General features: G+C 28.4%; 1 protein-coding gene across 4 annotated transcripts in view; it reads left to right on the forward strand.

The window, feature by feature from the left end:
- LOC129913288 (endothelin-converting enzyme 2) overlaps positions 1-27,574 on the forward strand; it is a 78,391-nt gene that overhangs the window by 42,985 nt on the left and 7,832 nt on the right. For 2 of the 4 annotated variants that reach the window (XM_055991872.1, XM_055991873.1), the window contains 3 exons: positions 22,222-22,606; positions 22,665-22,957; positions 23,023-23,190. In XM_055991872.1, coding sequence (XP_055847847.1) covers positions 22,222-22,606; positions 22,665-22,957; positions 23,023-23,190 — 846 coding nt within the window. Of the gene's footprint in view, positions 1-15,598; positions 15,620-21,952; positions 22,051-22,221; positions 22,607-22,664; positions 22,958-23,022; positions 23,191-27,574 lie in introns of those variants that run through there. The other 2 variants (XM_055991875.1, XM_055991874.1) reach the window with 2 other exon arrangements.

Raw genomic sequence — 27,574 nt, forward strand, 5'->3', positions numbered from 1 at the left:
ATTAAATTATAATTATTATTTTACTGTCATTATTTCTATAAGATTATAATTCCATTTAAAGAAATACCAAATGTTCCCATATACCACCTATACAGCAATAAACCTCTTTAAGAAGAAGAAAGAGTATTATTAATTATGTCATTAATTAAGTGACCAACAAGGTCTAATGTAAGGAAAATTATTATCTGTACGTGTCATTATGTTTTGGGTCATTATGACATAATTTTTTAAACTCTTGCTCTCCAACAATATTTGATTATTATAATAAAATTGATTCCAGTTTAATTATGTCTAGAATCTCAAGTGTTTTTTGATTTCCCTTGCCTCTTGGAATATTATATCGAAGGCAAATTTATATATACAAGTCTCCTTGTCTGTAGGCTATATGCAGGCATCATTATATTCCTCAGATAATATTTTTTTGTCTTCTCATTTTTTGTCATTTGAATTTTTTTTGTGAAACATAACTTGAGTAATGATATTATAATCTTCTACAAGGATCTTTGAGCCACAAGATTGATTTTCTTTATATTCGTGATAAACGATTGTATGGAAATGTGGTTTATACAGTCACAGTGAAAAAAATTCCATCACTTAAAAAAAATATAGCTATCATTCAGAAAACTTTATAACAGCGAGAAAACTCGCTTTAAGGTGGTTAACTGTAATAAACCTAACCTTCTTTTAAGAGATAAGTGATGTGGTAGAGTATAGTGCATGGTTAAACATTTTGGAGTATTTCTTAATACTTTTTGGGTTACATATCAGAAATGTATAAAAATTTAATACATGACAAATATTAAAATTTTTTAGCTAATACAAAATGTATTAAAATTTAATATAGTTGTATTAAAAAATAATATAGTTTATGTTAGAATTTAATACCAAATGTATTAAATTTCAAGTAATGCATATTAAAATTTAATCTTTTTATATTAATTTCTAGTAAGAATTTTATTAAAAGATAATACAAAAATATATTTTAATGCAATACCAAATATATTTAAAGTTAATAAAATGTATTCTTTTTCCAAAATCTATTACTGAAAATATATATTAATCATAAGTAATATAATAATGGTGATGTTATTGTCTCTATTTGAGGCATGTAAAATCTTATTGACGATCAAAATTTATTTGCAATGTATGCATTTTGCTTCGAAAAAACACAAAGCGCCTTCAAATTAGTACAAATTTACAATTTTTGGTTTAAATTTTTTTTTAAAAAAGGTATATCAATGGTTTTTTTTTTTTAATTGCTGCTGCTATGTTACTATTTATTACTTTTTTTTATATTAGTTTTTAATAAATTTGTATTTTATTTTAATACAATTATATTAAAATGTAATACAAAAATAATAAAATCTAATACAGCGGTATTAAAATTCAATACAAGATAATAATTAAACCCACGGAGGTTATTTTCTAATAATTTTTGTATTAAAAGTAGTAAACTTAATGCTTAAATATTGAAATTTAATACAGAAAAGTTTAATTATAATTTAAATATTTTGGAAGTATTAAAATTTAATATTTTTTGTATTGAAAATTGCTTTATTAAAAAATACTCCAGAATTTTTAACCACATTTTTGTGTCGGTGACTGTATATGAATTGAGAACATTAAGATGTACACGCATTTGACATAACGAAGCACAAGTCTTTCTTTCTCTTTTTTATTGTGTAGGTAGCTAAAACGTGTCGTACGAAAGTTTGCCTTTAACTAAATTAGCTGAAGTTAAGGGCGATAATGGCATCCTCCCATTCCTATAGCAACAAAAAAAAAAGCAACTTACAACGGTAATTCCCTTATTTATGGCTTACCATGTAGTACATGCACAATTTAGGTTCCAACAACCTACCTTTACACACATAATGTGGTGTGTTCTAGTTGCTTAAAAAGGGCAAAGGCTCTGATAGACGGACATATTGCCTTTCACATATCACCCACAAAAAAGTCTGAGAATAAGTCATTAAATTAAGGAAAAAAGTTTATTTTTATGATGAAAATGGTTGAGCACGCACAAGAAGTTTCATATTTTTTTTTTGGATTCTTCTTGTAACTTTACATGAATGGTCTATATGAGAATTTCATGAACTTATGAAAAGAGGTGAATTCTTTATTGGTAACACACACACACACGCACATTCATATAGAATGTAAATAGAATTAATGTTCATTTGCCTAATTGTGGGTCTTTTGGAATAAATAAAATAAAGATAAACAATGATTTCATACTTAAATATTCATATGAAAGTATGAATGGAATTTGATATAAACATGAAAAGTTTTTATAGTTATAATATCAAATATTTAAAGTTGATACCACGTGCTCATAACATGTATCAGAGTCATGTAAGTTGCATTAATATTTCAATTGTTTAAGGACAAAAATCTCAAAAATTTGTCGTTGTTTTGTTTGGTCACTAATATGTGTACAAAATAATGTTTTAGATAAAATAGATGAGGCAGAGCTGAAAAAAAAGTAGCAAAACGTACCAAAAGAATTGCGAATATATTAAGTTCTATATCTTTTAAAACTTGCATACTTTTTTAATAAATTGTTTCAAGATTTGTTCGGCTTAGATTTCATGAATATTTTTAGTGTTAGTAAAGTAAAAAGAGGCTTAAAAAAAACTATATAACTGTTTGATAGACAGGCCAAACGAATGTAATAGCATTCATTAACAGCACCACAAATTATTATAGGACATAAATGGTACCCCAATGAAAATTGGTAAAAATATTTTATTTATAAATATTATGACAGAAACCAGTCTATAAAAAGGGCAATCTAGACGAAAGGGTGTTTTTTTTTTGTTAAATATCGAATATCCGAATATAAAAGTTACCCTTACGGAATTTATTAAAAATATTGTCATTGCCATTAGAATATACGAATAAAATAAGTCTAAAATATTTTTCATCTGAAAGGGTGTTTTTTTAGGTGAAGAGAAAATGTGGGTTTATTGGAAAAACAAAAAAAAAAAAAGTGGTAGGTACCCTATTGAAATTTATTAATTATGATACTTTTGAGATTGGAAACAATAATATTAAGTGTACATTATGCATATAAGAATATCATCATTAGATGGGTGTTTTTTTAGTAAAACAAAAATTGATGGGCCACCCTAATGAAATTTGGTGAAAACATTTCGTTTGGGATAGAAAGAAAGAATAAAGAGTTTTCATACAAAAGTTGGGTGAAAGATTGTTTTTTACGAAGATACTGTAAAAACTGTAATTTCTCCCAAAATGTCAATGATTCCTGTATAATGCCTGATTCACAATATTGCGAGACGACGATGCGAGAGCGTTGCGTTTTTTCTGATCGTTTTAAAATCGTATGGAAATTCAAAATACTGCGATTTTTTATTCTACAAAGTAAAAAAAAAATTAAAAAAAAAAAAAGTATTTTTTGAGAATCGAACTCCAGACGGTGAGATTACGAGGCATAACTTCTAAGAATTTAAGTAAAAATGTTCAATTTGTGAAATAAAAAGTTAAATGAAATATTTATTTATCATTTTATAGAATTTTTTTTATCCTTGGTTCTGATTCCAAAAGTAAACTTTTTGTTTCATGAGGGTAACAATTTTTCTTTTTTAATGTAGAACTTGAGCACAGAGAATATTAGAACTTCAATAAAAGAACAGTCATATTTTCCAACAGGTCATAATTTAATTTTGATTTAAAGTGTTGATTTTCTTAAAAATTGCTACTAACCTTTTTTTTTGAAAAATGTTATAAAATGTGTACTAGGTAGATATGTACCTATATTAGAGCGTTCGTTATTTTTGAATCAAGTTCCTAAGTGGGAAAACTGTTTCTAAATAATAAAAACAAATCCTCTAATTTTTTCAGATTTTTATTTCGACACTAGATGGCGTCCCAAGAGAGTTAAAGTTTTTTCTCATTTAATGTGTTTATGTGTTGACTTATGAGGCCTTTTTTTGTAGATATAGACTTAAATCAAAATTTTATATAGGAATATAAACCATTTTTCTAGGACCAATGGTTTGTTTAGTCAGGACATAGATAATTCCTTTAATTTTTAAAGACAAAAAGAATTAATTCTTGGCTCTTGCAAAAACCAAAAATATCAAGTATCTGCTATGATAACCTTTCAATAATTTCCATTTATTATTCAATTGCATTTGTATTTCCTAAATTGTAAATCTTTCTATAGATAATTTGTTAAAATCATGATCTTCTTGTAACTTCCATCAATACAATTGAGGGTCTGTACGAGCTTGATGCTTGATACAGTCATGAAAAGTAGGTACTATATTATTGAAAATAAATTGGTAGATTTTATTAATTTTCAATTAAAATATCGTTATTGGTTTTCTTTTTATTTCAGTTATTATACACACCTGCTAGGCACTATCCGAACTATTAATGACATAACTAAACTAGCTTTTGTTATATACAAAAACATACCTAAACGAAAATATAAGTTATCATGATAGATTAAATTTTGGTAACCAAAATTAAATTAATTATATAAAAAAAAAAAAACACAAATTTATAATACCCAATGCTACCGCAGGTGTTTTTGATAAATCTTTCTTTTCAAGCCTTCAGTAGTCATCATAAAACGCCCGGGACCTACCCCAATCTTTAATCATTTTCCATTGTTATTATATAATATCTCCATTCCATACAAATCTTTCAATATGAAGCCATTTGTTATCCAACGAGATTAGGCTATAAGCTCCCCCAAATTTTGCGGATTATGTACTTTTGTTTTCTCATTTTTAATGATTAATAGAATTAATTATGGAAATTCATTTGAAACAATTCTCCAGCACAAAATGCCTATAATACCTACTATGCCCCATTCTGGCACAATTAGTTTCATATAATAAATAAAAAAGAAAATACTCTTGAATCTTAAGACAAAATGGATCAAGCCCATCATGCGGTTAATTAATTTATACTGTCGCTCAATTAAGGTATTAATAAATGGAAGTGTATAGTATATCGTTTGAGAAAAATAAAATACTGGTACACTTAAGGAACACAAAAAAGATAGCACGAGATTTTTCTTTCTTTTGTTTTCTTTTTTAAGAGAGTAAAGGGAATTATATGAGAATTGTTTCACGTTAAGATGGAAAATTCTGATACCAAAATGACAATCTTAATGAGTGTAGTGAAGAGATACATATCAATAATTTTAATGTAACGATTTGTTATAATGTACGTGATGTATTTAAAAGATAGAACAATAAATAAGAAATGCTGATTCATAAAAATTGATACAAGTATTATAATCTTAGAGCACAGAAAGTGGAGATGTTGAACCAAAATGTGAGAATGCAATTTTTATAATTATGCATCCTGCATCATCATATTTTTATTTGGAAACTTTTAATTGAAAAAAAAACTGGCAGCCAATGGGGATCGACCCAACAAATTTTGAGTCACTAGGCGAGTGCTATACCATCATACTATCTTACTGTTGGAAATAAATATGATAAACTAAAACGGACGATAATTTTTAAATTTTTTGTCGGTTTCTTAAGATGAAAATTCATATTAAATTGAAATGAAGTTCACCTTAATTTTAACAGGATTTAAGCGGATACCAATACCACTTAACTATTTTAAGTGAAAATCATATTGTTTTATCAGGGTGGGATTTAAAGTGGGCATCATCTCATTTTAAGGTGCTTCATCTCATTTTTTTCTCCGTGTAGCTACAATGGTCTTTTATGTTTGATGTGCAAATAAAAGTATAGGAACTTAAACTCTACCTTGTGGTATCTGGTATCCGAAAGTCCGAATAATTTTTTCCGTGTCTAACGTGGTAAATTCTGCTCTCTAGATATTCTCCAAGAATTGTATGGAGTCTTTCATGATGAATTTGTCTTAATTTAAATTTGAGCCCTTCGTACCATGCTTTGTCAAAAGCTGGAGACACATCTAAGCAGAACGCTGGACAAATTTTATTCAAAAGCTTGCTCAATGTAACGCGGAGGGTGCTATGTAGTTATATCATGTCATTTAAAAAAAAACCGTTAATATTGAAATTTGATTCATTTCTATGGGTTTCTGTTATCAGACAGTACCTACTATTCATTGAGGGTGGAGTCATTCTTTTGTCAAAGAGATTCTTCGCTGAGGGTTTGTAGCTCTAATTTCCTGCAATAAGTTAGTGTGAATTATAAAAATGTATAAAATATCACAAATGGAAAGCTTTTAATAATGCTTTTATCTGGTGACATCAATTATGCGTGGTTAATTCTGTGGTTGCCGGTATGGTTGGTAGTGTGAAGAAATAATAGCTATAGTTGATTTTTTACTTCTCTTAGCTGAAATTAATAAATAACTTAGCAAAATTGTACAAAACTAGAAAAAAAAACATAAGGAAAATGTTCCACATACGCCGTAGTGTACTAATTTTTCTTGAAAGTAAAAATACTACACCGAAAAAAAAAATTGATAGTAACAGCTATCAAATTAACATTTTTGAAAGACAAAAGTCGTCCAACATATAAAATATCAATTTTGATATGATTATCATATCATTTTGACATTTTTTTACTTTTAGGTGGATAATGAAAATTTCACTTTGACAATTAAAATATCAATAATAATATTTCTTTCTTTTTCTTTTTTATTATTTGTATTATTTTAAGTATTTCTTTCTTTTTTCAAAACATTACTGAAAGTGAATATTTTTTATAAAAAAGTGGTGATATTATTTTTTTCTATTATAGGTGATATAATTGTTTTGTTATTTTCTCCCAAACAAATCATACATTTTACTTCGAAAAAACACAAAGCGCCTTTAAAATAATACACATTAAGAGTTTTTTATTTAATATTTTTCAATAATTTGGAATGAGAAATTGATATGATAAATTGATAAATATCATCCTGATAATAAAAATATTGTTTTGATATTTTAATTATCATAAAACACATTTTATAGAGCATTTTTGGCTGATATTTAAGAAATGTTAAAAGTATACTCAGCACAACTCACATTGTCTTACACTAAGTTCCGCAATATTTTGGACAAAGTATAAGATATCGAACGCGGAACAGTTGATTCAATAACATTTAAGCCCGATATGGAAATTTTTCAGATGACTTAAATATGTAATTGTCTTTGTATCTCTTATTTTTATGAACAAATTGTCTTATAGTTTTTATTTACCATTTATCAACTTTATGCTTTAATTTTGCTTTCCAAATCAAGAAAAATTTACAATCATAAATGATAATGATTTAAAGCATTTCACAAATGTTCTTGGTCTATTTCTTTGATTGTGGATATAATTTTACCCTCGAAGGGCTTGTAAATTGTTTTTTTTTTTTAAGCTTGATGGATCAAAGATTTTTCAACTGAAATTTTACATCCCAATTAGTCTCTAAAGCTTGTTACAAGCATTCATTCTCACAGTCTTTATAAGGCTAAAAGTTTCGGGTTAAATGTTTTGTTCTTTCAATATTATTTTTCATTTCTCAAAATTGCTTTAAGTGCCTACTTTGACTCAAAATAATCAAGTGCCACACTTTATATCAAAGTTGTGACCTTTTGACAAAGTTTTTTTTTTTTTTTTTAAACTTTTCATTGTATTACTTAAACTTTTTGTTGTTACATATTTTCATTTTTGTATAATTTCAACACATTTAATTAGTAACGAAATGTTGAGTGTGGTAAAGCTTTATAACCACTATACAACTACTTTGTGGTTTTGTGGATTGAAAGTTTCCGCTTCGTTATACTTTAATTTGTACATAATCAAGAGAGCCTACACTGGTTAAATTATTACTTTTTGAATAATTGAAAACAAGTCAATGGAAATAACAGAGTCAAAGTCAAGTAGAAGCAGTATTTTTGAAGTGGCTGATGGTTAGTTGTTTTTTTTTTTGTTAATATGATGTGAGACTTAGGGGACTGGCTCTGGGGTGTATAGAACGTAAAGGGAAGCGACATTCAAATTTGGTTTAACATTAAAGAGGGTGATACAGGTAAAAGCTCTAAAGAAGGGTCATAGCAATTTTGTAATAAATACAAAAGCACTCTTAATTATTTTAATGATATTTGTCACGTTCATGAATGGGTTAAAAAAATGGTGAAAAATTACTAACGAAAACGCACCTTTAAAAAAACTGATTTCGAGCCACCAAATTTACCACTGTATTTTTACTTTTTCGCAGTAAAATAATGCAAAGGTCAAAATTTCGAAAATTTTGCAGGCTTAAATGATTCAATTCAAAACAAACTCATACAAAATTTCATCTTAAAAAACTATTTTCGTCACCAATTTTTAACGTTCCATTTTGTAAAGAATGACCTTGTGCCAATGTGTTCTTCCTTATTTTTAAATTTTCTTCCCTCAATTTTTCATATTCAAGTGACTTATTGACATTCAAAAAAATATTAATCCTAAAAGCTTATACAGCATTGAATGATTTCATTCAAAAAAGTCTCTACAGATAATGTCAAGCAAAAAAAAAAAAAAAATAAATAAATAAAAAAGAGAACATCCTTTTCACCTGTAGATTGAATAATTTGCTTGTTGCATAACCTTTTTTGTGCGCATCCGAAGCACAGAATGTTTGTTAAATCCTCTCACGTGGAATTTCAATTGGTACATGGTTTTGTACCTAGACTATTATACTTCAAAGGTCAATTGACGTCACATTGAAAATTTTTCTCTTTTTTATCCTTGATGATGATTATATGAATTTTGAATTGAAAAGAAACTGACTCAATATCGCAAACTGTATGACATGGCATTGAAATTAACAAAAATGACCATCGATTTATTGAGAGCGGAATAAAAAAGAAAACCACATACAAATATTAAAGCAGACAGAAATATGATGGTTTATATTATATGAAAAGTCGTAAGTCACATCATATTCATATAGTAACTCAGGATGGTTGTCATAAAAGAAGTTACTATGAGCAAGGGGTCAGTAACGCAAACGTGAAAAAAGTGTTTCAGAATTAATTAAAATTGTTTATAAGCAATATAAGTTTTCTTAATACTTCCACAGAAGTTCCACAAGGTGTCTACTTGAGCCCAATAATATTTACACAATTTACTAATAACGCCTTAAGGACGTTATGGTTGATTAGAATCAGTATAGAATTCATGAGAGATAAATAGTCTTATCGATGTCAAATATTTCAGCAATCAAATGCGACCGAACGAGAGTTTTAAATTTTCATAAAGCTATCAAAAAATATATAAAAACAGCAGAAAAATATAGCCGTCATAAATATAAAAATTTCATATTGTACTTTTAGGATACTGTTTATGCTCATGGAGGGCACAAGGCTATAAAATTTTATTTTTACTGTTACAACATTTAAGTCAAACTTTATGGATAGAGAATATTTGAATAGAATATTTATAGATAGATTGTATGTACATTATAAGCTTTTTCTCATAAGATAAAAGATATTTATAGATTTTTTTTAATTAAACATGTAACCAAATTAACCCCGCAGTTTTCGCGTTATTAAGTAACATATTAATTAACTAACTAAATAGTTTTCGAAAACTTGACATTGATTTTTTTTTTAAATTTGGTTTTAGATGTTGATTAATAATAGCTACAAAATTGCATATCAATATCATTATAAATTTTTTTTTTTCAAAAAATAATTTATAAAAAATTCGAAAATATTTTTTCTGGAATTGTTTCTTCTTGTTTTATAGCTTCATTCGTTATCTTTTTCCTTTAATAAACAAATTTAATTTTTTTTTTCGTATAACTTTTTTAAATTAAATTAAATTCTTAAGAATTTTACTAACTTCAAATAATATACGTGAAAGTTCGTGCGACCCAGTCGTGCATTTTATTTCTTTTGATTTTGAAAAAATCAATAAATATTCTTTAAATTGTTTAAATTTTCTTTTACGAAAAATAGGAAGATTTTAATTTTATTGCATTTTTCGAGAACAATGCAATAAAACGAATTATTTGTGTGGGAGGTACAAGTTCTAAAAAAAAAAAACACTAACTTTGGAAATTACAAAAAAACTTCTGTACCAAATTTCAAGAAAATCCGTCAACCCGTTTAATTACCAACTATAATAGGCATAAGCTCGCATGGGCTTTAAATGGCATGAGTGAGTTGTCGAACATACACAATTTTTTTTGGGATAGCCTATAGACATAATGCGCATATGCGCAATTCGGTAACTTTTGTTAAGCATATTAGTTCAGTCAATAAGGAGTCAAATGAAGGAGAGGAGTATTGAAGAGGGGTTTATTCTGAGTACAAAATGTCAGTTTGCGTATTGTTTGGTCTTGTGGGGCGTCCTCCATTTTGAAAAAACGCATCAATATCTCGAAAACGACTGGTGGAACAGAAAACTTGCAAGGACTTTTTAGATTGTGGAAATATAATTATTTATCTTTCTTTCTATTGCATATCATTTTTGTCTAGGAGTTATACTTTGAGAGTTAGATAACCGCAAAATGTCTCATTTTCAGTAATTTCCCATTTAACTCTAAGGCTAGGCGCACACATGCGATTTTAGTCGCGCGATTATTCAGCCGCAAAAATGGATCACATGGATTTCAATGCCTCTGAACACACATGCTTCCCGCGATTAAAAAATTGAAAATTGTGTCTACAGTTATTGAAATTCTTGTCATCTAATTTGCGACTGAATAATCGCGCGATCAAAATCGCATGTGTGCGCTTAGCCTAAGGGTTGATTAAAATTATGTCAAATATCAAAAAGCTCACAATTTGCGGTACTGTAACTCTGAAATTATAACTCCTAGAGAAAACTGATATGCTATTGAAAGAAAGATAATTATATTTCCAATTTAAAACACCTTTCGAGTTTTCTGTCCGACCACTCGTTTTTGAGATATTGAGACTAATGCGTAACTGACATTTGTACTCAATATAAACCCCTCCTTAATACTGCATTCAAACTTAGCTGACGTCAAAACTTTTTTCAGATTTTATGCCGTACGCTCTAAACCGCACGGCATGAGAAAATTCTCAGAAAAAATAAATTCAACATGAATGCAAGGGGAATGGAAGAATAAAATTAATTTTAACTCAATAAGAATCTGATAAACGAAGTTTGGATTATAGTAGAGTAACTAAAGCAAATTATTAGGGAACCCGGCCGAACAGCTCTGACTTTGACGATTTTTTTTCAAACGTAGGTAATTAAAAATACTTTAAAGTCTATATATTAAAAATTGCCGGTGTTGCCGTATTGTTTTTTTAAAATTAAAATTAATTTTTTTTTTAACTAAACCATTTTTTTGCTTAAATTTCATAAAACAAATGATAGAAAAAGATTTTCTAGGTAATTTAAGGAAAATATATAAAAGGCAGTAAGGGACAATCTTCCATCGTTTAAGCGATAAATGCAATTTTCTAACATTCTGACCTCAAACACAAAAAAAATATTTTGAAAACAACGGCAACACCTACAATATTTTAAAATACATTTTTAAAAAGCCAGAAGCTCATTCATATCTCTTAAATTTAAATCCACTAAATTTAATCAAGACTTTTTGAAAAAATGGTCCTCAAACTCAGAATTAAAAAAAAAAAATGTTATTAGAAAAATTTAAAATGACTTTTTTCAAACTTTTTCTAATAAAATATGAATTTATTTAAAAAAAATTTTTGGCCATAAATATTATCAGTTGAATTTCGAAGCAAAAAAGGTAAAATATATCACACTTTTGAAAAAAAAATGAAAAATTACTTCAATTTCAATGGGTTTTTTTTTTTATTAAAACTGAATTTTTGCATTGAAATAATTAATTTTCTCAAAGACTGTGGTAAATAGGAACTTTAAATTTTTGCTATTTAACTTTCAACAGTAAGGGTTATTAAATGAATAAAAAATAATTTTATGTTTAGATGTTGAACTTAAAAAAAAAAAATAAGTTACATTTTTTTTCAAAACTTTTATTAAAAAAAGTTCTTCGAAAATGAAATACTTTTTAATTTTTTTCATAAACCGTAATACATATTGACATTTCCTTTTATAATTTGAAATCATAATAAATGCGGCCAAAACAAATTCAAAATAAATGCATTTTATATTACGACCAAGTTTAAAAAACGACATGTTAAAATTTTTTCAATAATTTTTTTTTAAAAAATTAAATTTAAAAAATCAAAACGGCAACACCGGCAATTTTTAATCTATAGACTTTAAAGTATTTTTAATTACCGACGTTTGAAAAAAAAAGATCATCAAAATCTAAGCTGTTCGGCCGGGTTCCATAATATTGCCAATTTTTGAGCTTTAGTTACTCCACTATTAAATAAAAACTGTTTTAAAAATATTTTTGTTTTATTCAAAGTGTTTTTTTCTACACAAATTATGGAAAAAAAAATGTAAATTGTGACAGAAAGCTATGCGCGCATTATGCTCATTATGGCTACTCCTCATGTTTTCATAAACAGACGAAGCATTTCGTTCGATTTTGACTTTTGATTTAGGCTGTATAGCTACGTGTTCAGACGCACGGATGCACAGACCAAAGACTTCATGTTGAAAGACACTTTTTTGACCGATCTTTATTATCGTAATGTTAGTTTTGATTAAAACCTCGAATTTTTTTTTGACACGAAACCAATACGTGCCATATAGAGCAAGAAAAAATGTATACTCCACCTCCCCGTAACAAAAAATATTTTATGAGTATTCTTTGGTGAAGAACATGATTAACATGCGTGTTTTACAACTTGTATTGGAAAAAGTCTGCGTCTAAAAAAATGAAGTTTTATTTTTTTTTATACCTGATTGAACCTACTTTGAATGGACAAAATAAAAAGCAAAATAAAGCCTTATATCCACAGTTATTGTTCACATGTATCAGTGAAAAATATTATGTCCGAGATTGCATGAACATTCATTTTTGAACTTGATCAAACGTCTTTTTCTCAGGTAATAAATAAATACAAACAAAAAGTACGTATACGCCACAGTGCACGTGGACAACGTGAAGTTTCAGCTTTGGGCCAACCCGTTCAAATTGAAATTAAATAACACTCTTGCCGTAAACAAAATAATCAATATAATAATAAATAAAGTTAAAAAAAAATCCTTTCAAATAAAAATTGGAAAATAAAACTAAAAAAAAATGCTGTTTTGTTTTTTAAATGTTACAAGAACAAAGTCATCAAAAAATATATAAATAGATAATATGTGTTTTTGAAAAATCAGGGGTCATATTATCAACGTCACCTTTTTTTTAACTTAAGTCTAGTTTGGTGCTTGCGAAACCAAAAATTCCAAATAAAAATAGCACAATGAAATCGTAAATTAAAAATTTCGTTATGCTTTCCATTTTAGAGTATGCAGGTCTTGCGATAAATTGACAAGATAATTGATTAATTTGAAAAGTGTCCAAACATTTTAACACATAGCTCCGCACATTTTTACTGTCCGTAAAGAGTTTTGTATACTTATGTTATTTAAATTATTTCTTTAATTTAAAATTGTCCGCTTTCATAAACTTTTTTTAACAGGTTTTTTACTCTAAAAGGACGATTTTCGAATGGAACAAACGTCATTTTAGTATTTTAAAGCCTGATAAATATTGGTACCTTCTCATAGTTTTAATTAAAAAAGTTTAAAATCCGACATTTATCACTAAAGAAAAAGGACAATGGGAACATAATCTTCCTACCAATTTCATAGCATTAAAGATTCAACTTAAAAACAACTGCATTTTAAAAATTCTAAGGCCATTTATTGTTTGTTCTTGTTGTTTGAACGCAACTAATAGACCTTGACATTGTCCTCTTCTTTTTTCATGGACACTGAGAAAAACAAAAAAAAAAAAACCATTTGAACGGACAAAATTTAAAAAAAACACTATAGAAACACATATACAAGCCCCTCAGGCATTATACAAACACCCAACTAGTTTTTTTTTTTTTGGTGTGAGAAAACTGTCGAAAGCAATCGCCTTTGTGAAAACTTTTACACACCTATTGTGTTTGCCAAAATAGGCATCCTCCTCTCGACTATATACGAACTTGTGAAATATGTATCTCGTAAAAAAAAAAAAATCCTTATTATTCCTCGCCATATTGCAATTGCAAACTACAAAACGATATGGCAGAGCAACACAGCAGCAATACTTTCGACTTAGCAGCAATATATTTGAACAATGGAGAGGAAAAATGGCAAAAAACAAAAAAAGTCAAAGTCATGGTGGGATAACAACTTATCTCCATTTTGTATTTAGTATGAAAAAAAAAAAATATATAAAAAATATACAAACTCACACACAAAAGAGCATCAGGATTCTTTTTTTTTTTTATTTTTGTTTCATTCTTCAGGGTATAAAACAATATGGAAATGTGAGCCAGGAAAATGTTTCCGGAAGTGTGATGTGAATGCCTACTCTTTATCTCTTGCCTTCCGGCTGGCACTTGAAAGTTGCTTAACTTTCACACAGGACATAGCAAAGTGGTAGCTGGTGTTCGTGTTGGTTGGATATGGTTGATGGGATGGTTTGCTTTGGAATAGAGGTTAGCTTGTTTTAGCTAGGTACCTGACCTTATTTCAAGTTTCACATCGCTAGGCTCTCAAGGATTAACACACACAAATACATAAAACAAATAAATTGGCTAAGCGAAATGTACATAAATTTTCATAATGAAGCCACAAACGGCTGCCAAGTGCCAAAATTTAATTTTTGAAAATTCCTTTGATTTATAACCTTTTTTTTTTGTGAAGGGGGGTAGAAAAAGTTATACCTTTTTTAATCTCAATAAGTGTCAAAGTTCAGGCGCAAAAAAGAGTGTTTGTGACATATTTTTCAAAAATTATGTCATTCTTTCTACCTGACATGTGACAAGTGACAATTTACTGAGACTGACAGTTTAATGCAAATTGATATGTCAAGTTTGGTTTAATGAATTGTTAATGAGATTTTTTTATTTATAAATATGCATACTAATTTAGCAGTTTAAAATTGACAAGAGGTTGCTTACATTGATAACAAAAGGCTTTGAGAGACTTAATTCAAGCGAGATGCATTCAAATAAATAAATGATAGAGAAATATTCTAATTATTTATATTTTTTTTTTTAAATATTTTTTTTTATTTTTTTTCTTACTCAAATCAAAATTGAAATGTGAATACAAATAATAATGATGTGTTTAGAGATATAGAGATATTGCATGTGAACACTGGGAAATCAATAAACCATAACCTAAATAAAAATTGACGTCAATAGCAGCAAGAAATGCATTAATCTCTAGCTCTCGCAATATGATTGACAGATATAAATATTTTGATTAGCTATCTTTGGCTTGTAGAATAATGTGAAATTGATGAAAGAGATTATTGAGATTTTATTTACAGTAAATTACCCTTAGGAGAAAAATACAAACAAAACTAAAAGCACAACAGAAATGTTTTATAGAGCTCTCCAATTCCAAACAATGTTCTACTTTGAAAAAAAAAATAAATAAATAAATTTTAAACTATAAACAAGTGTTACGTGATATCCATGGCGTGTTAATAAATAAATCATTTTGTATATTTTGAGTTATGACTGTGATCGAACGAAATCACGCAATAGGATATAAATGGATACAAATTTTTAATTCAGTTTTGTTCATTTAAAGTTTAAATGGTACCTAAAGTTTTATTCAATTTTTGGTAGGATATAATTTTTAAACGATTTTGAGTGAGTTGTTTAAAATTTATGAGTTTGAGTGAGTTGTTTAAAATTTAAAAGTACATTGAAGTTAGTTTTGCATTCGTTAAAAAAATCGAATTCTATTAACTATGTTATTTGACTTAACAAAGGCACACAATTATTTTGTTACCTATCTAAAAAAGTTTTTCACCATTAGTTAAATGATGTGTTTAAAAAAAATATTCTTCAAAAAGACCAAAAACCAGTACACTTTAAAAGTCCATATTTCATCCAATTTTAGGCTCATTCAATTTTCTTGACCATTATTTTAAAAAATAAAGTAGGTATTAAAACATAAATTATGTCTTTTTTCTCTCTTGTTGAATAGTTTTTGTAACCTACATCTTTTACAAAATTTTATGTTTTTATATTTAATGGAAAGTTATTTACCTAGTAGATTTTGAATTATTCATTGAATAAGTTTTTTTTTGTAAAAAACTTATTTAAAAAAAAATGATTTTTAAAAATATTTTTTGCTTCATTGGACTTTAAATTTCTTATGTGACTCAGAAAAGTTATTGTAGTGTTTTCTTGCTAGTTTATTCGGCTAAATAATGTACTGGCATCGAGTTTTTTGATGATACCTTCTTCTGATCATATTTGATTGACTATAATATAAGAGTCAATATTAAAATAACATGTACAAAATTTGGTACGAAATCTCATCCTAAAGAGGCAAAACTACCGGCCAGTTTTAGTAATTAGTATTAAAAAAAAAAATTGGGTTTTAAAAAAAAAAATAATCAGTGCAGAGAGAGAGAGAGAGAGATTTTTTAAATTATAGCTCGTGGCATACCTATCATTTTTGTCACCAACTTAGTCTTTAAGTTCTAGAAATCACAAAAGAATGCGAAAAATCAAAGTATTTATTGGAATTTTATGCGTTTTCGACATTGATCCGATTGACTTTTATGTCCGAAAAGTTAGCATGTTCATTGGGCCATAACCATAAACAACTCTACCAAAAATCAGAAGTACCAGATTGAACGCACGGTCTTCTTCTACAGAAACGAAAAGGTTCCTGGACTATATCACTTGAAAATTAAAGTGCACGACCGGATCGCACGTACTTGTTCTTGTAGTTCAAAGTACATAAATATTAGCAAACCCTTGCAAATGAAATCTGGTCAATTTGACCAGATTATTAGATTTACATAATTCGAAATTTAATTTGTAATTGATTCATCTACTTGAACTAATAGATTTTTGTCTGAAACAGAAACTAAAAGTCATAATACTCTATAGCAGTGGCGTACGTTGAGTCGCCAGGGCCCCGGGGTAAGACTAAATTTTGTGGCCCCTTTGATATTTGGGGGCCCCTTAGTTACGTATACGCCATACGTTTTTTTTTGTATGGCTTATTTATTTTTAGGTTTATTTTAATGTTTTAATATGTTCGTAATGCTCTTTGCTATACTTACTTAAAATGTCTCTCATAAAAGTAGTAAACACTTGTACTAGGGGCCCCCAAACTTAAATATTTAGAGACCTCTAAAATAAAATTTTTTTAGCTAAGAATTGATAGATCTTGGGGCCTATGTTCTGAAGTAATAAATACATATTTTATTTTTTTAGGGCCTCTGAAAATTTATTTTTGGAGCCTCAAAATAAAGTGCTTAGAGGCCCCTAAAATATAATATCATTTTTTTGAAGCCAAGAATTAATAAGTATTGGGGCCTCTTTTCTGAAGTAATATTCGGAATGCCACCAATAACGTAATGTTTTTATTTTGGGTCCTGATGTATTTATGTTGGGGCCCCTGAATTTATATTTAATTTTCCATTTGATTGTTTTGAACCACTTTTGAGGATCCTCAAATAATATTTTTATTTTTACTTTTTTTGGGCCCCTAATGTATTATTTGTGGTGGCAAAGATTTTTCAAGCAATATGTTTTGGGGCCCTAAGATAAAATTATAATTTTTCTTTTAAAAAAGCAGTTTATTTTTTTTTGGGGCCCCTGGGGTAACCTTATTTTTAAAATCAATATACATATATTGTGTGGCTACCAATGCATTATACATTACACTGAATGACATAATTTGTCTCCCTGGTTATTTCGTAACTCAATTTATGCTAACAGTTTCCTTCTCTGCATTGTCTCCAGTGGGGGCCCTGGGGTCGGTCGGGGGCCCCGGGGCACCGCCCCGCTTGCCCCAAGGGAGTGTACGCCCCTGCTCTATAGTAAAAAGTCCAGGGGGGTCATTCCGTAATTTTGAAAACGATAATCGAATCGGTGATAATCGTTTTACAGTTTGAAAATCTTTAAAGCTATTTTAAGTCAATTCTGATTCAATATTTCCTAAATAGTTTATATAAATAAAAGTTTTCGTATCCTTAGAAGTCGTATTAGTCTAGATGATCTAGTAGTTGCATCTTACTCGGGTGTCCGAGGTTCGATTCCCGAAATTGAAATTGTTTTTTTTTTTTATTTTCTCAATAATCGTCAATAAATAAACGATAGCTAAATAGGTCTCGTTTTTGGAGAATTTATTCGTTTTTGGATGCAATATTTGATTTTTTAAAAGTGTTTATTAATTTATTCCAATCACCGAATAATTTGCAAACTCCACTAACAAAAAAAAAAATATTAATGATTAATTTCTACGAATAACCATAATGTTAGAGTAAATTATTTTAATATGTGTAACAAAACACTTCATGCATTTTCCAAAATTATTTTCAATGTAGGTATGTAAGTTTTGACTTTTGGGTCATTAAAAAATTCATATTGATCCAGCTATAGCAAAATTTTTCGACGTTTAAACGTATTAATTTTGGAAAATGTAAAATTTTCAAAAATTATATACACTCAAAAAATTTCATGTGTAAATAGTACTAATAACTGCGTACATTCTACGAATTTTATTCGTGGTTTTCAGCCACGAATATTATTCGTAAAATGGACGTTTATTAGTACTTGTACTAATATTTTATTAGTATTCGTAGAAAATCAAGCGTACATTGTACGAATACTATTAGTAGATTTACATTCCCATTCGTACATTGCACGAATAATTTGTAGTATTTACTAGTGCTTTTCTCATTCATTCGTACATTGTACAGCACTATTCGTATATTGTACGAATAGCATTGTAATATTTACGAATGGCTTTACTAATAATTTGTACATTATACAGTGCTATTCGTATAATGTACGAATGTTATTTATTGTAGAACTTTCCGCCATTGATTTTTTTCCTGAAATTTCCAGAAATATTAATTGTTGAAATAATTACCCAAGCATATAACTGTACTTCAAAACTATAAAAATTTATTGCATACATTTTTTACATTTATAAGTTTTTGGACCTTAAATATTATACCATATGTATTCCCCGGTGTTCATATTCTTTTTCTTGGAAGATCACTGAAAATATATAAACATTAAACATTGAAAGTCGCTCGAAAGAATGTCTATACTTACAATAAATATTTAAGAAAAGTACTAGTAACCAAAGATGTTTTGATATGGTCCGCCATTTGCCTATTGGTAAAGCTGATTGTTGATGAATTCTTGATGCCAACCTTTAAAGAATATTCCAAAATGAAAGTAAAAAGTCAAAAAATAAATTAGGATTAATGAAATAAGCTTTAAAGGACAATGATTTAAACTTAAACATAGATTACTCACCTGATTTTTGTTGCGATTCTGGTTGTTCAGTCGATCCTCGGTTCCTTAATCACTTCAATCACTATTTTTACAAACTTTATGTTTCTAAATTATATTTATTTTAACTTATTATATTTTCCGTGAAATATAAACGTTCTACAAGCGACGACACGCGTATAGCAACTAACTTTTTTGATGCTACTTAGGAATGGAAAACGATTAACAAATAACGGAAATAACGGATATTTTGGTTCAAATTTGGTACCACTCAACGAATTACACTGGTCTGCAAAATTTAACTTTTTTTTTCTCCTTCAAATAATTTTTTGATATTATGAAAGATTAGACTTTCTTGAATCTAAATCTGGTTTCAGAAAAATTCTATCAGGTACCATTTTTGTAAAAATGATTTTTGAAAAATGTGGGCAGTTTCTAAAAAATCAACCTTTTAGATTTATTTGAACTCGTGCAAAATTAAAACTATTTGTAGCATTGAGCTCAAATTTGGAGAACTTATTCCTCGAAATATGGCTTATCGATTGACACCAAATATGTCATTTTACATTAATGTTTACTCATATTTTAAAATACTGATTTATAAAAAAAGCAGAAATATCGAAATAATTTACTTTTTAGTAAATCCAACATGAACAAAAACACCTTAATTAAGGAAAATGTAAAATATCAACGCCCATTATATTTAAAAAGTGAAATATGTAAAGAAAACCATAATAAAATACATTAAACAAAATTTGTACGTGTTTTGTAATTTTGTATACTATTTATCTATTTAGAAATATCTTATTTGTAATAAACCATTCGATAAACTGCCTTGTAAAGCTTCAGATTTGTTTCTCCTAAAAACAAAAGTATACTTTTCTTATAGTTTTTGATGTGCTGAGTTAGAATCCGAAGTGAAAAAATTCTTTCACGTGAGGATTTTAAGATATTCGCATTAAAGTATCACAAAATCAAGTTTTTTCTTAGAAAATCTCAATAAAAACTACTATATCTCACAAACCAGAGCTGACCGAAATTTTTTGAGTTCGGATTCAAAATCAGCACACTAAAGTCCATTAGAAAAGTATATTTTTGTTCTAGGGAGAAAGATATATTAATTTTTAGAGATCAGTTTTTTTTATGATAAGATATGCCAAACCTACTAAACTTACTTAAATTAAGATATTTCGGAGAAGAAAAGAGATATTGAGAAGATTGAAACTGAATTTGAAAGAAAAAAATAAGTTCTTTTATAAACCGTAACAATTTTAATTGAAAAATATTACATTTTGCCAAAATATTTCTTCGGAAACAGCAAAAAAATGGGTTTTTGAGATTTTCTAACGGGAATATCTAAAAAACGTGACATGCTAGATCAATTCTGACTTCGGATTCGGAATCAGCATACAAAAATACTTTAGAAAAGTATAGTTTTATTTAAAGGAGGATTTCCTTGCAGACCAGTGTTATTCGTATATTCTACGAATAATGCGTACAGGCACCCTACGAATAAATTTCTCTACGAATATTAGTATTTACTTAGTAAATAGTACGAATTTATTAGTAAATACTACGAATACAATGCAAGAAATTACGAATGCATTCGTACGAAGAATTTACGAATGTTATTAGTTATATGTACGCAATAATTCGTACAATGTACTAATAAAAGTTGTTTAATTTTTGTTTACGAATAAAATTAGTACATTGAACGAATAAATTCGTGGATAATACTACAGTTATTCGTAAAATTTCACTAATGCATTCGTAAATATTCCACTGCACGAATACTGCGTGTATTTTACGAATATGCGTACAATGCACTAATATTTTTCCTACGAATGCCATTCGTAGCTGTTTTACTAATAAATTTTTTGAGTGTAGGTACGATACGATTAAGAAGGCAACTTAGAGACAAATCAAATCCTTTGTCTCTTCCAACATATGTATGTGTAAATGACCATTTTGATAATAATTCTCACAGATTTTTTCAAAACTTTCGCCTATCTAAAGAAGCGTTCGTTTTAGTATTAGAAACTATTAATTTAAACAAACAAAGAAAATTAATCATTAATATTTTGTTTTGTTAGTGGAGTTTGCAAATTATTCGGTGATTGGAATAAATTAATAAACACTTTTAAAAAATCAAATACATATTGCATCCAAAAACGAATAAATTCTCCAAAAACGAGACCTATTTAGCTATCGTTTATTTATTGACGATTATTGAGAAAATAAAAAAAAAAAAAACAATTTCAATTTCGGGAATCGAACGTCGGACACCCGAGTAAGAGGCAACTACTAAATCATCTAGACTAATACGACTTCTAAGGATACGAAAACTTTTATTTATATAAACTATTTAGGAAATATTGAATCAGAATTGACTTAAAATAGCTTTAAAGATTTTCAAACTGTAAAACGATTATCACCGATTCGATTATCGTTTTCAAAATTACGGAATGACCCCCCAGTATGTACGAAAGATTATGATTTTTAAGAGCAACTGAAGATGTTCAATTATAATTTTTAAGTCAGAAAATATGCCTTAGAATCATCCATCGAAAATGATTTCATATATTTGTATGCTACTGTATCCATTGTTTTTGATCTTCAACTCTAAATTATAAATTTAATTAAAAATTACACTTGGAGGTTTTGAAAATATGATTGATTTGTGATTGAAATGCATTGCATCCAGAATAAAAGCAGAATAAAGATTAACAAACTATCAAACTATGTGCTCTGTATCTGTACGTATAAAAATGAATATCGAACTAGCTTTTATGAAAGAAAATAAAATGTGTATAGAAGTTCAAATATAGTTTCTTTTGAATAAGATGGATAATTCGAGTCCGTAAAAATTTGTTGATCCAATGAATATATTTAAAAAAATCTAACACCATGTTTTTATCTTTTTCCAGAACGCAACCCTTGGTTGGATCTGCTGTGCCCCCTGCATTTGGCTGCGAACCTCAGCGACAGTCCACAAAATAGCTATTACAACAGCCACACTTTTGGTAACATCACTTCTAGTAGCTTCACCGATATTATTTTTAATTAGCACAGCACCGTCACAACTTCCAAGAGATTGTTATTCAGACGATGAAGACTGTATGCCAACAATGGCCCCACCTCCGGAATGTAATGATCCCGCCTGTCGTTTTGCCGCATCGAGTATACAAGCCAAATTAAATTGGAATCTAGATCCTTGTAAGGATTTCAAAGAATTTAGTTGTTCAACGACTCAGGTGGCAAGTCTGAGAGCTACCCGCAGTGCTCAGGAATCTGTTGATATACAAATGCAACGTGAGTATTAAAATTTGTTCTTTGACAGGACCTTTTAATTAATTTATGTCATTGTTAGAGCTCCTTCAGCACAATACAACGTCGGGTCCGTTCCGTAAGCTAGGACGATTGTATGGAAGTTGTTTACGCCAGACAACTAACTCATCAACGATTCAACTTGTCTTGGAGCATTTGGGTGGTTATTTACCGATCGGGGCTCTCGGTCCATCTACAATAGCTCCATTGATATCGAAAATCTACGAATTAGGTCCGACACCTCTGATTGATATCTACTATGACTTGAGTTATGGTCGGAGGCCGCATGTTTTGCTAATTATTGGAGATCCAGGGACCTCGGCTCCAATTTTAGAAGTATTAGAATATATTTTTTGCTTTAAAAAAAAACAATTTTTTTAAAGTTATCATTTATTTCTTAGAATAAAATTCGATGGATGGGTCCCAAAGCCCCACCGTATAGATTAAAATTGTCAGCTCCAAAGCTACTTAGTGATGTTTTGGATAGTTTTCTTCCATCAGGTCTAAGTTATGACCAAAAGATGTCCGAGAAAGAAGCCATTACAACGTTCATTGAACAACTAAATAAGGTAAAAAAAATATCCAAAAATACCTCAGAAATGTAAAAAAGGTATTAAAATACTGAAAGATTAATTCCTTAAGTGCAACTGGGAACTTTTTTACATTCAATGAAAAAATAACAAACATTGAAAACAAGTACCTTCACGTGGACATTTTTATATTTGGAAGTGTTTTGATGTAGATATTCCTTGATAAGAAAAAGTTGAATAATTGATAGGTGGAGTGGCAGTTGACACAAACAGGAACGAATATTGATTAAAAAAAGCTTTTTTCTAAATACACTCGAATGAAAATAGAATAATCTTTGAATTGTTAATTAATTGGAATACAAAAATACTTGGACAATGTGGTGAGGAAAAATGAAAAAAAAAACAATTAAAAGAAATTAAATTTATCACACGTCAAGTTTTTGTTAGTTAAGCAAAGCAAAGTTGGTCTTGTGATTGGCGTTATTATGGATTAACTTGTTGACATGAGTTACAAATAATTAAAAGTTTCGCCATTTTTGCATTCGCCAAATAAATGCTCAGTCATTTATTTTTTTTTTTAAATTATGGTGAAGCGCCATCGCCATAGCAAATGATCTTCTTCATTCTCTTGCCAGTTTTATGACATGGCCATTTGACAGTTTGGCAAACTTTAGCGTGTCATCCAAATAACTCTGAGCATTGGGTAGTTATAACTTTTGGTCTGGTCGCATTATAAGTAGTAAAGGACGCAAAGAGTTGAAAATGGGTCATCTGAGAATTTTTGAAAAGGATTTGAATTTGATATTTCATATACATAGGTACATATTGAGTAGGGTGTCCGTTATTTCCCAAAGTGATGTTTTCGGGGGAGACACCCCCCAGATTGAAAGTTTAGGACCTAAATAAGGGGAATTTAGCAAAAAAAAAAAATTAAAAAAAAAAAATTTGAGGTCATTAACCCGTGCCTCTAGGGTCATACTTTCCCCATACAAATTTGTATGGGAAATTTTTAACTCATACATAAAATTTTTTTTCTCTCGAGTTAAATCATCTCTTTTTAAAATATTTGATAATTCTGGTTGAAAAACAGTTACTTTAAAAGATCACATTCAAAATTTCTCGATAAAAAATTTTTTTATATTTTATTTCGGTTTTTGAAATTATTAGCTGTTCGTGGTTTATGCTTTTACGTTTTATTTTATTCTTTTAAGAGTACACCACCTATCACACATTTTTTAATGCAGTTTTATTGGTTTTTATATATTTTCAAATATTGTATTCAAAAATGTGTGTATAAATCAAAAAATTCAATTTTTTAAATTTTTATTTGAAATTTTTGCCGTTTTTATACGTTTAAATTTATTTTTTTTTCCGAAAATTAAAAAAATATTTTATTGGAAAATTTTTAATGTGATCTTTTAAAGGAACTATTTTCTAACCAGAATTAACAAACATTTTGAAAAAAGATGGTTTAACTCGAGAGAAAAAAAAATTTATGAATGATTTAAAAATTTCCCATACAAATTTGTATGGGGAAAGTATGACCCTAGGGGCACGGGTTAATGACCTCCAAACAAATTTTTTTTGCTAAATTCCCCTTATTTAGGTCCTAAACTTTCAATCTGGGGGGTGTCTCCCCCGAAAACATCACTTTGGGAAATAACGGACACCCTAATATTGAGGTACATATTTTAAATCATTCAAAATTTTATAATTAATTTTATAGGAAATTTAAAAAAAAAGTACTTAAAGTTGTTTTTAAAGTTACGAAAACTTCTTTTTAAATGGTTTAAATCTACAAATAAAATATGCCATTTAATTTCTTATAAATAAACTTCATCAAACTGTTTTGAACTCATTTTTCTTCAAAAGTTTACTAAGTCTTATATTTCGAGGAGGTCTATCTTTTGAACAAAAAAGTTTTTTTTTTTTTTTGAAAATAATTACTACCGATACCTGCTAGAACTAACGGTACCTGCTGCTGCTAGAACCGTTTTCTTTTTTAAAATCTGAATTTCTCACATACAACTTAAGTGGTTTTATACAAAAGAATTTATACTATGTACACACTTTTAAGATGTCGTTTTTTGTTGAAGAACGAGTTTCATGTTTTTTTTTTTTTTTTAATTCTTTTTTGTTTTTCATAAATCCTTACCAAATTTTTATTAAAATTTGAACTCTAATCAAGTTTGTGTGACCCAGTCGTGTATTTTATTTTTAAAGAGCTCAAAATCCTAAATTACTTATCAATACTAGGTAATATTATTATTATCATTATACCCTTATAAAAATGCAGTACCCTCAATAATGATCTAATTTTAAAAATTCCCTTCCTTAAAAATGCCCTACCTTAAAACATGCCTGAACTATGAAAACGTCCTTCTTACAAAAAACGTTTTAGCTTTAATAATGCCCTAACTTCAATAAGGCTGCACTTAAAAAAATGTTCTTTCTTCAAAAAAGCTCTAGCTTTAAAAATGGCCAACTTATAAAGATGCCGTTCCTTCAAAATTGATCTTGCTTTAAAAGTTCCCTGCCTCAAAACTGCACTACTTTCAAAATGTCCTATTTCTAAAAATGTTCGACCTTCAAAAATGCCCCTCTTTTAAAAATTCCCTACTTATAAAAAAGGTGTTATATTTCTCCTCTATGAAATTATAATACGGCTAATAACTGAAGATATCTCAGACAATAAAAAAAAATATCGGAAAGATTTGAACAGTTTTTGACAGAAGACATTTTTTTTTTAAGAAACCGGTACCTACTTTAAAACATAACCTCAAAAACAGTAAAAACGCCTTTTTTGCATTATCCCAACGCAGAGTTAATATTTCAAAAAAGAAAAAAGTGACTAAATATTTTGACTTCGGATTCGAGTTCAGGACAAAAGTCTCAGATACAAAATAAAAGTTTAATGATGTTAACTTTCCCAAAAACAAATCATTCTTTTATATTGGAAAAATGCTAATTTTCAATTGATTTTTAAGGTCTAAAAATTCCACCAAGAGAAGAGTTACTATTGTCAAAAATTATTTGAGTAGACTCGAAGATAAAACCGAAAACCAAGTGAAGATTTTTACAAAAAAAGGTTTAAATTGGCCTGTATATTGTGCTCTATGCTCTAACAATGAAACTAAATTAGGCACTGTGTAAAAAAATCAATTTTTTTTCGACCTTCGTAAAGCAATTACTAAAATTTTAGTAGTGTCAATTTTCAACTGAATTGAGTATAAAAAAAGATATTAAGGCCATTTCAGGTTTCAGGAATATACATGTGGTTTTGATAAAAAAAAAAAAAACCTATAGACCTTTTAAGATCAAGAATTTCAAGAATACTGTTTTTAACTACATTTTCAAGACCATCTTCGAAAATTTGACATTTGACAGTTTTTCAGCAATCAATTTGTTTACACAGAAACATTACAGAACAAAAATTACAATATCCTAAAATTAGCGGCCAAACTACATCTTTATAGATAATTTTTTTTTTATATGTATGTCTATATGTGCTCATTATTTGAAATATCAAATTCAAATCATTCCCAAAAATTCCTAGTAGCCTGTAGTTTTGAACTTTCTTTAATTTTTTTTTAGTATTATAGAAAAGTTTGGTTTCAAGGTTATAGTCGTTTATTTTATTATTTTTCTAATTCTTCTTGTTTTCTTGTGTAAAACGCAGAGGCGTACTTTCAGCTGCTGGGGCAACGGGGCAAGAATTGATTTAGGAGCCCCTTATTTATTTTTATTTTAAAGAAAACGTAAAATTCTTTTTATTTTTGTTTACCATATTCAATATTTTATAGCTCCTATCGGTCAGTTTTAATTTTAATTTCGAGTTAAATACGTACTCTTCCGGTTCGTTGTGCCAATAGAGAAAAGTTTAAAAACGACTTTCTTGAAAATGTTTCAAATTTTCTCTATTGGCTTGAGCCAATTTTTGAATCACTAATAAGAGGTACGAGGTTAATTTTTGAGCATCAAATTAGAATTTTAATAGCTCCATTTTCGAGATTGAAATTTTTTGATTCCACCATAAAGTGGACGTGAAAAATCTTGTTGAATATAACCAAATGGTGATCCTTGAAATAGAACTTCTCGTTTACAAGCAACACATCGTTTTTTTTTCTTGGGCCCCTGAACAGAAAGATGATGGAATATTTTAAATATTATACTGCATTTTTTTATGTATGGGAATTGGTTTATTTTGAAATTGAAGAAATAGTAGATATATTTTTATTTAAGTTTTTTGGAGTCCACAAAAAATGTTGTACACAAAAAGGCCCTTTTTTGAATTTTTTTATGTTCCTAGTTATTCATGTCCTTTACATATGTAAGTAGCTCATAGGTAAAAGTTAGGAAGCTAAGTGATGAACAATAGATCTTTTTGCTTCATTATTTTGTTTAGGTTAAAAAGTTTCTTCAT

This window comes from Episyrphus balteatus, chromosome 3, assembly GCF_945859705.1.
Source record: "Episyrphus balteatus chromosome 3, idEpiBalt1.1, whole genome shotgun sequence".
NCBI lineage: Eukaryota > Metazoa > Arthropoda > Insecta > Diptera > Syrphidae > Episyrphus > Episyrphus balteatus.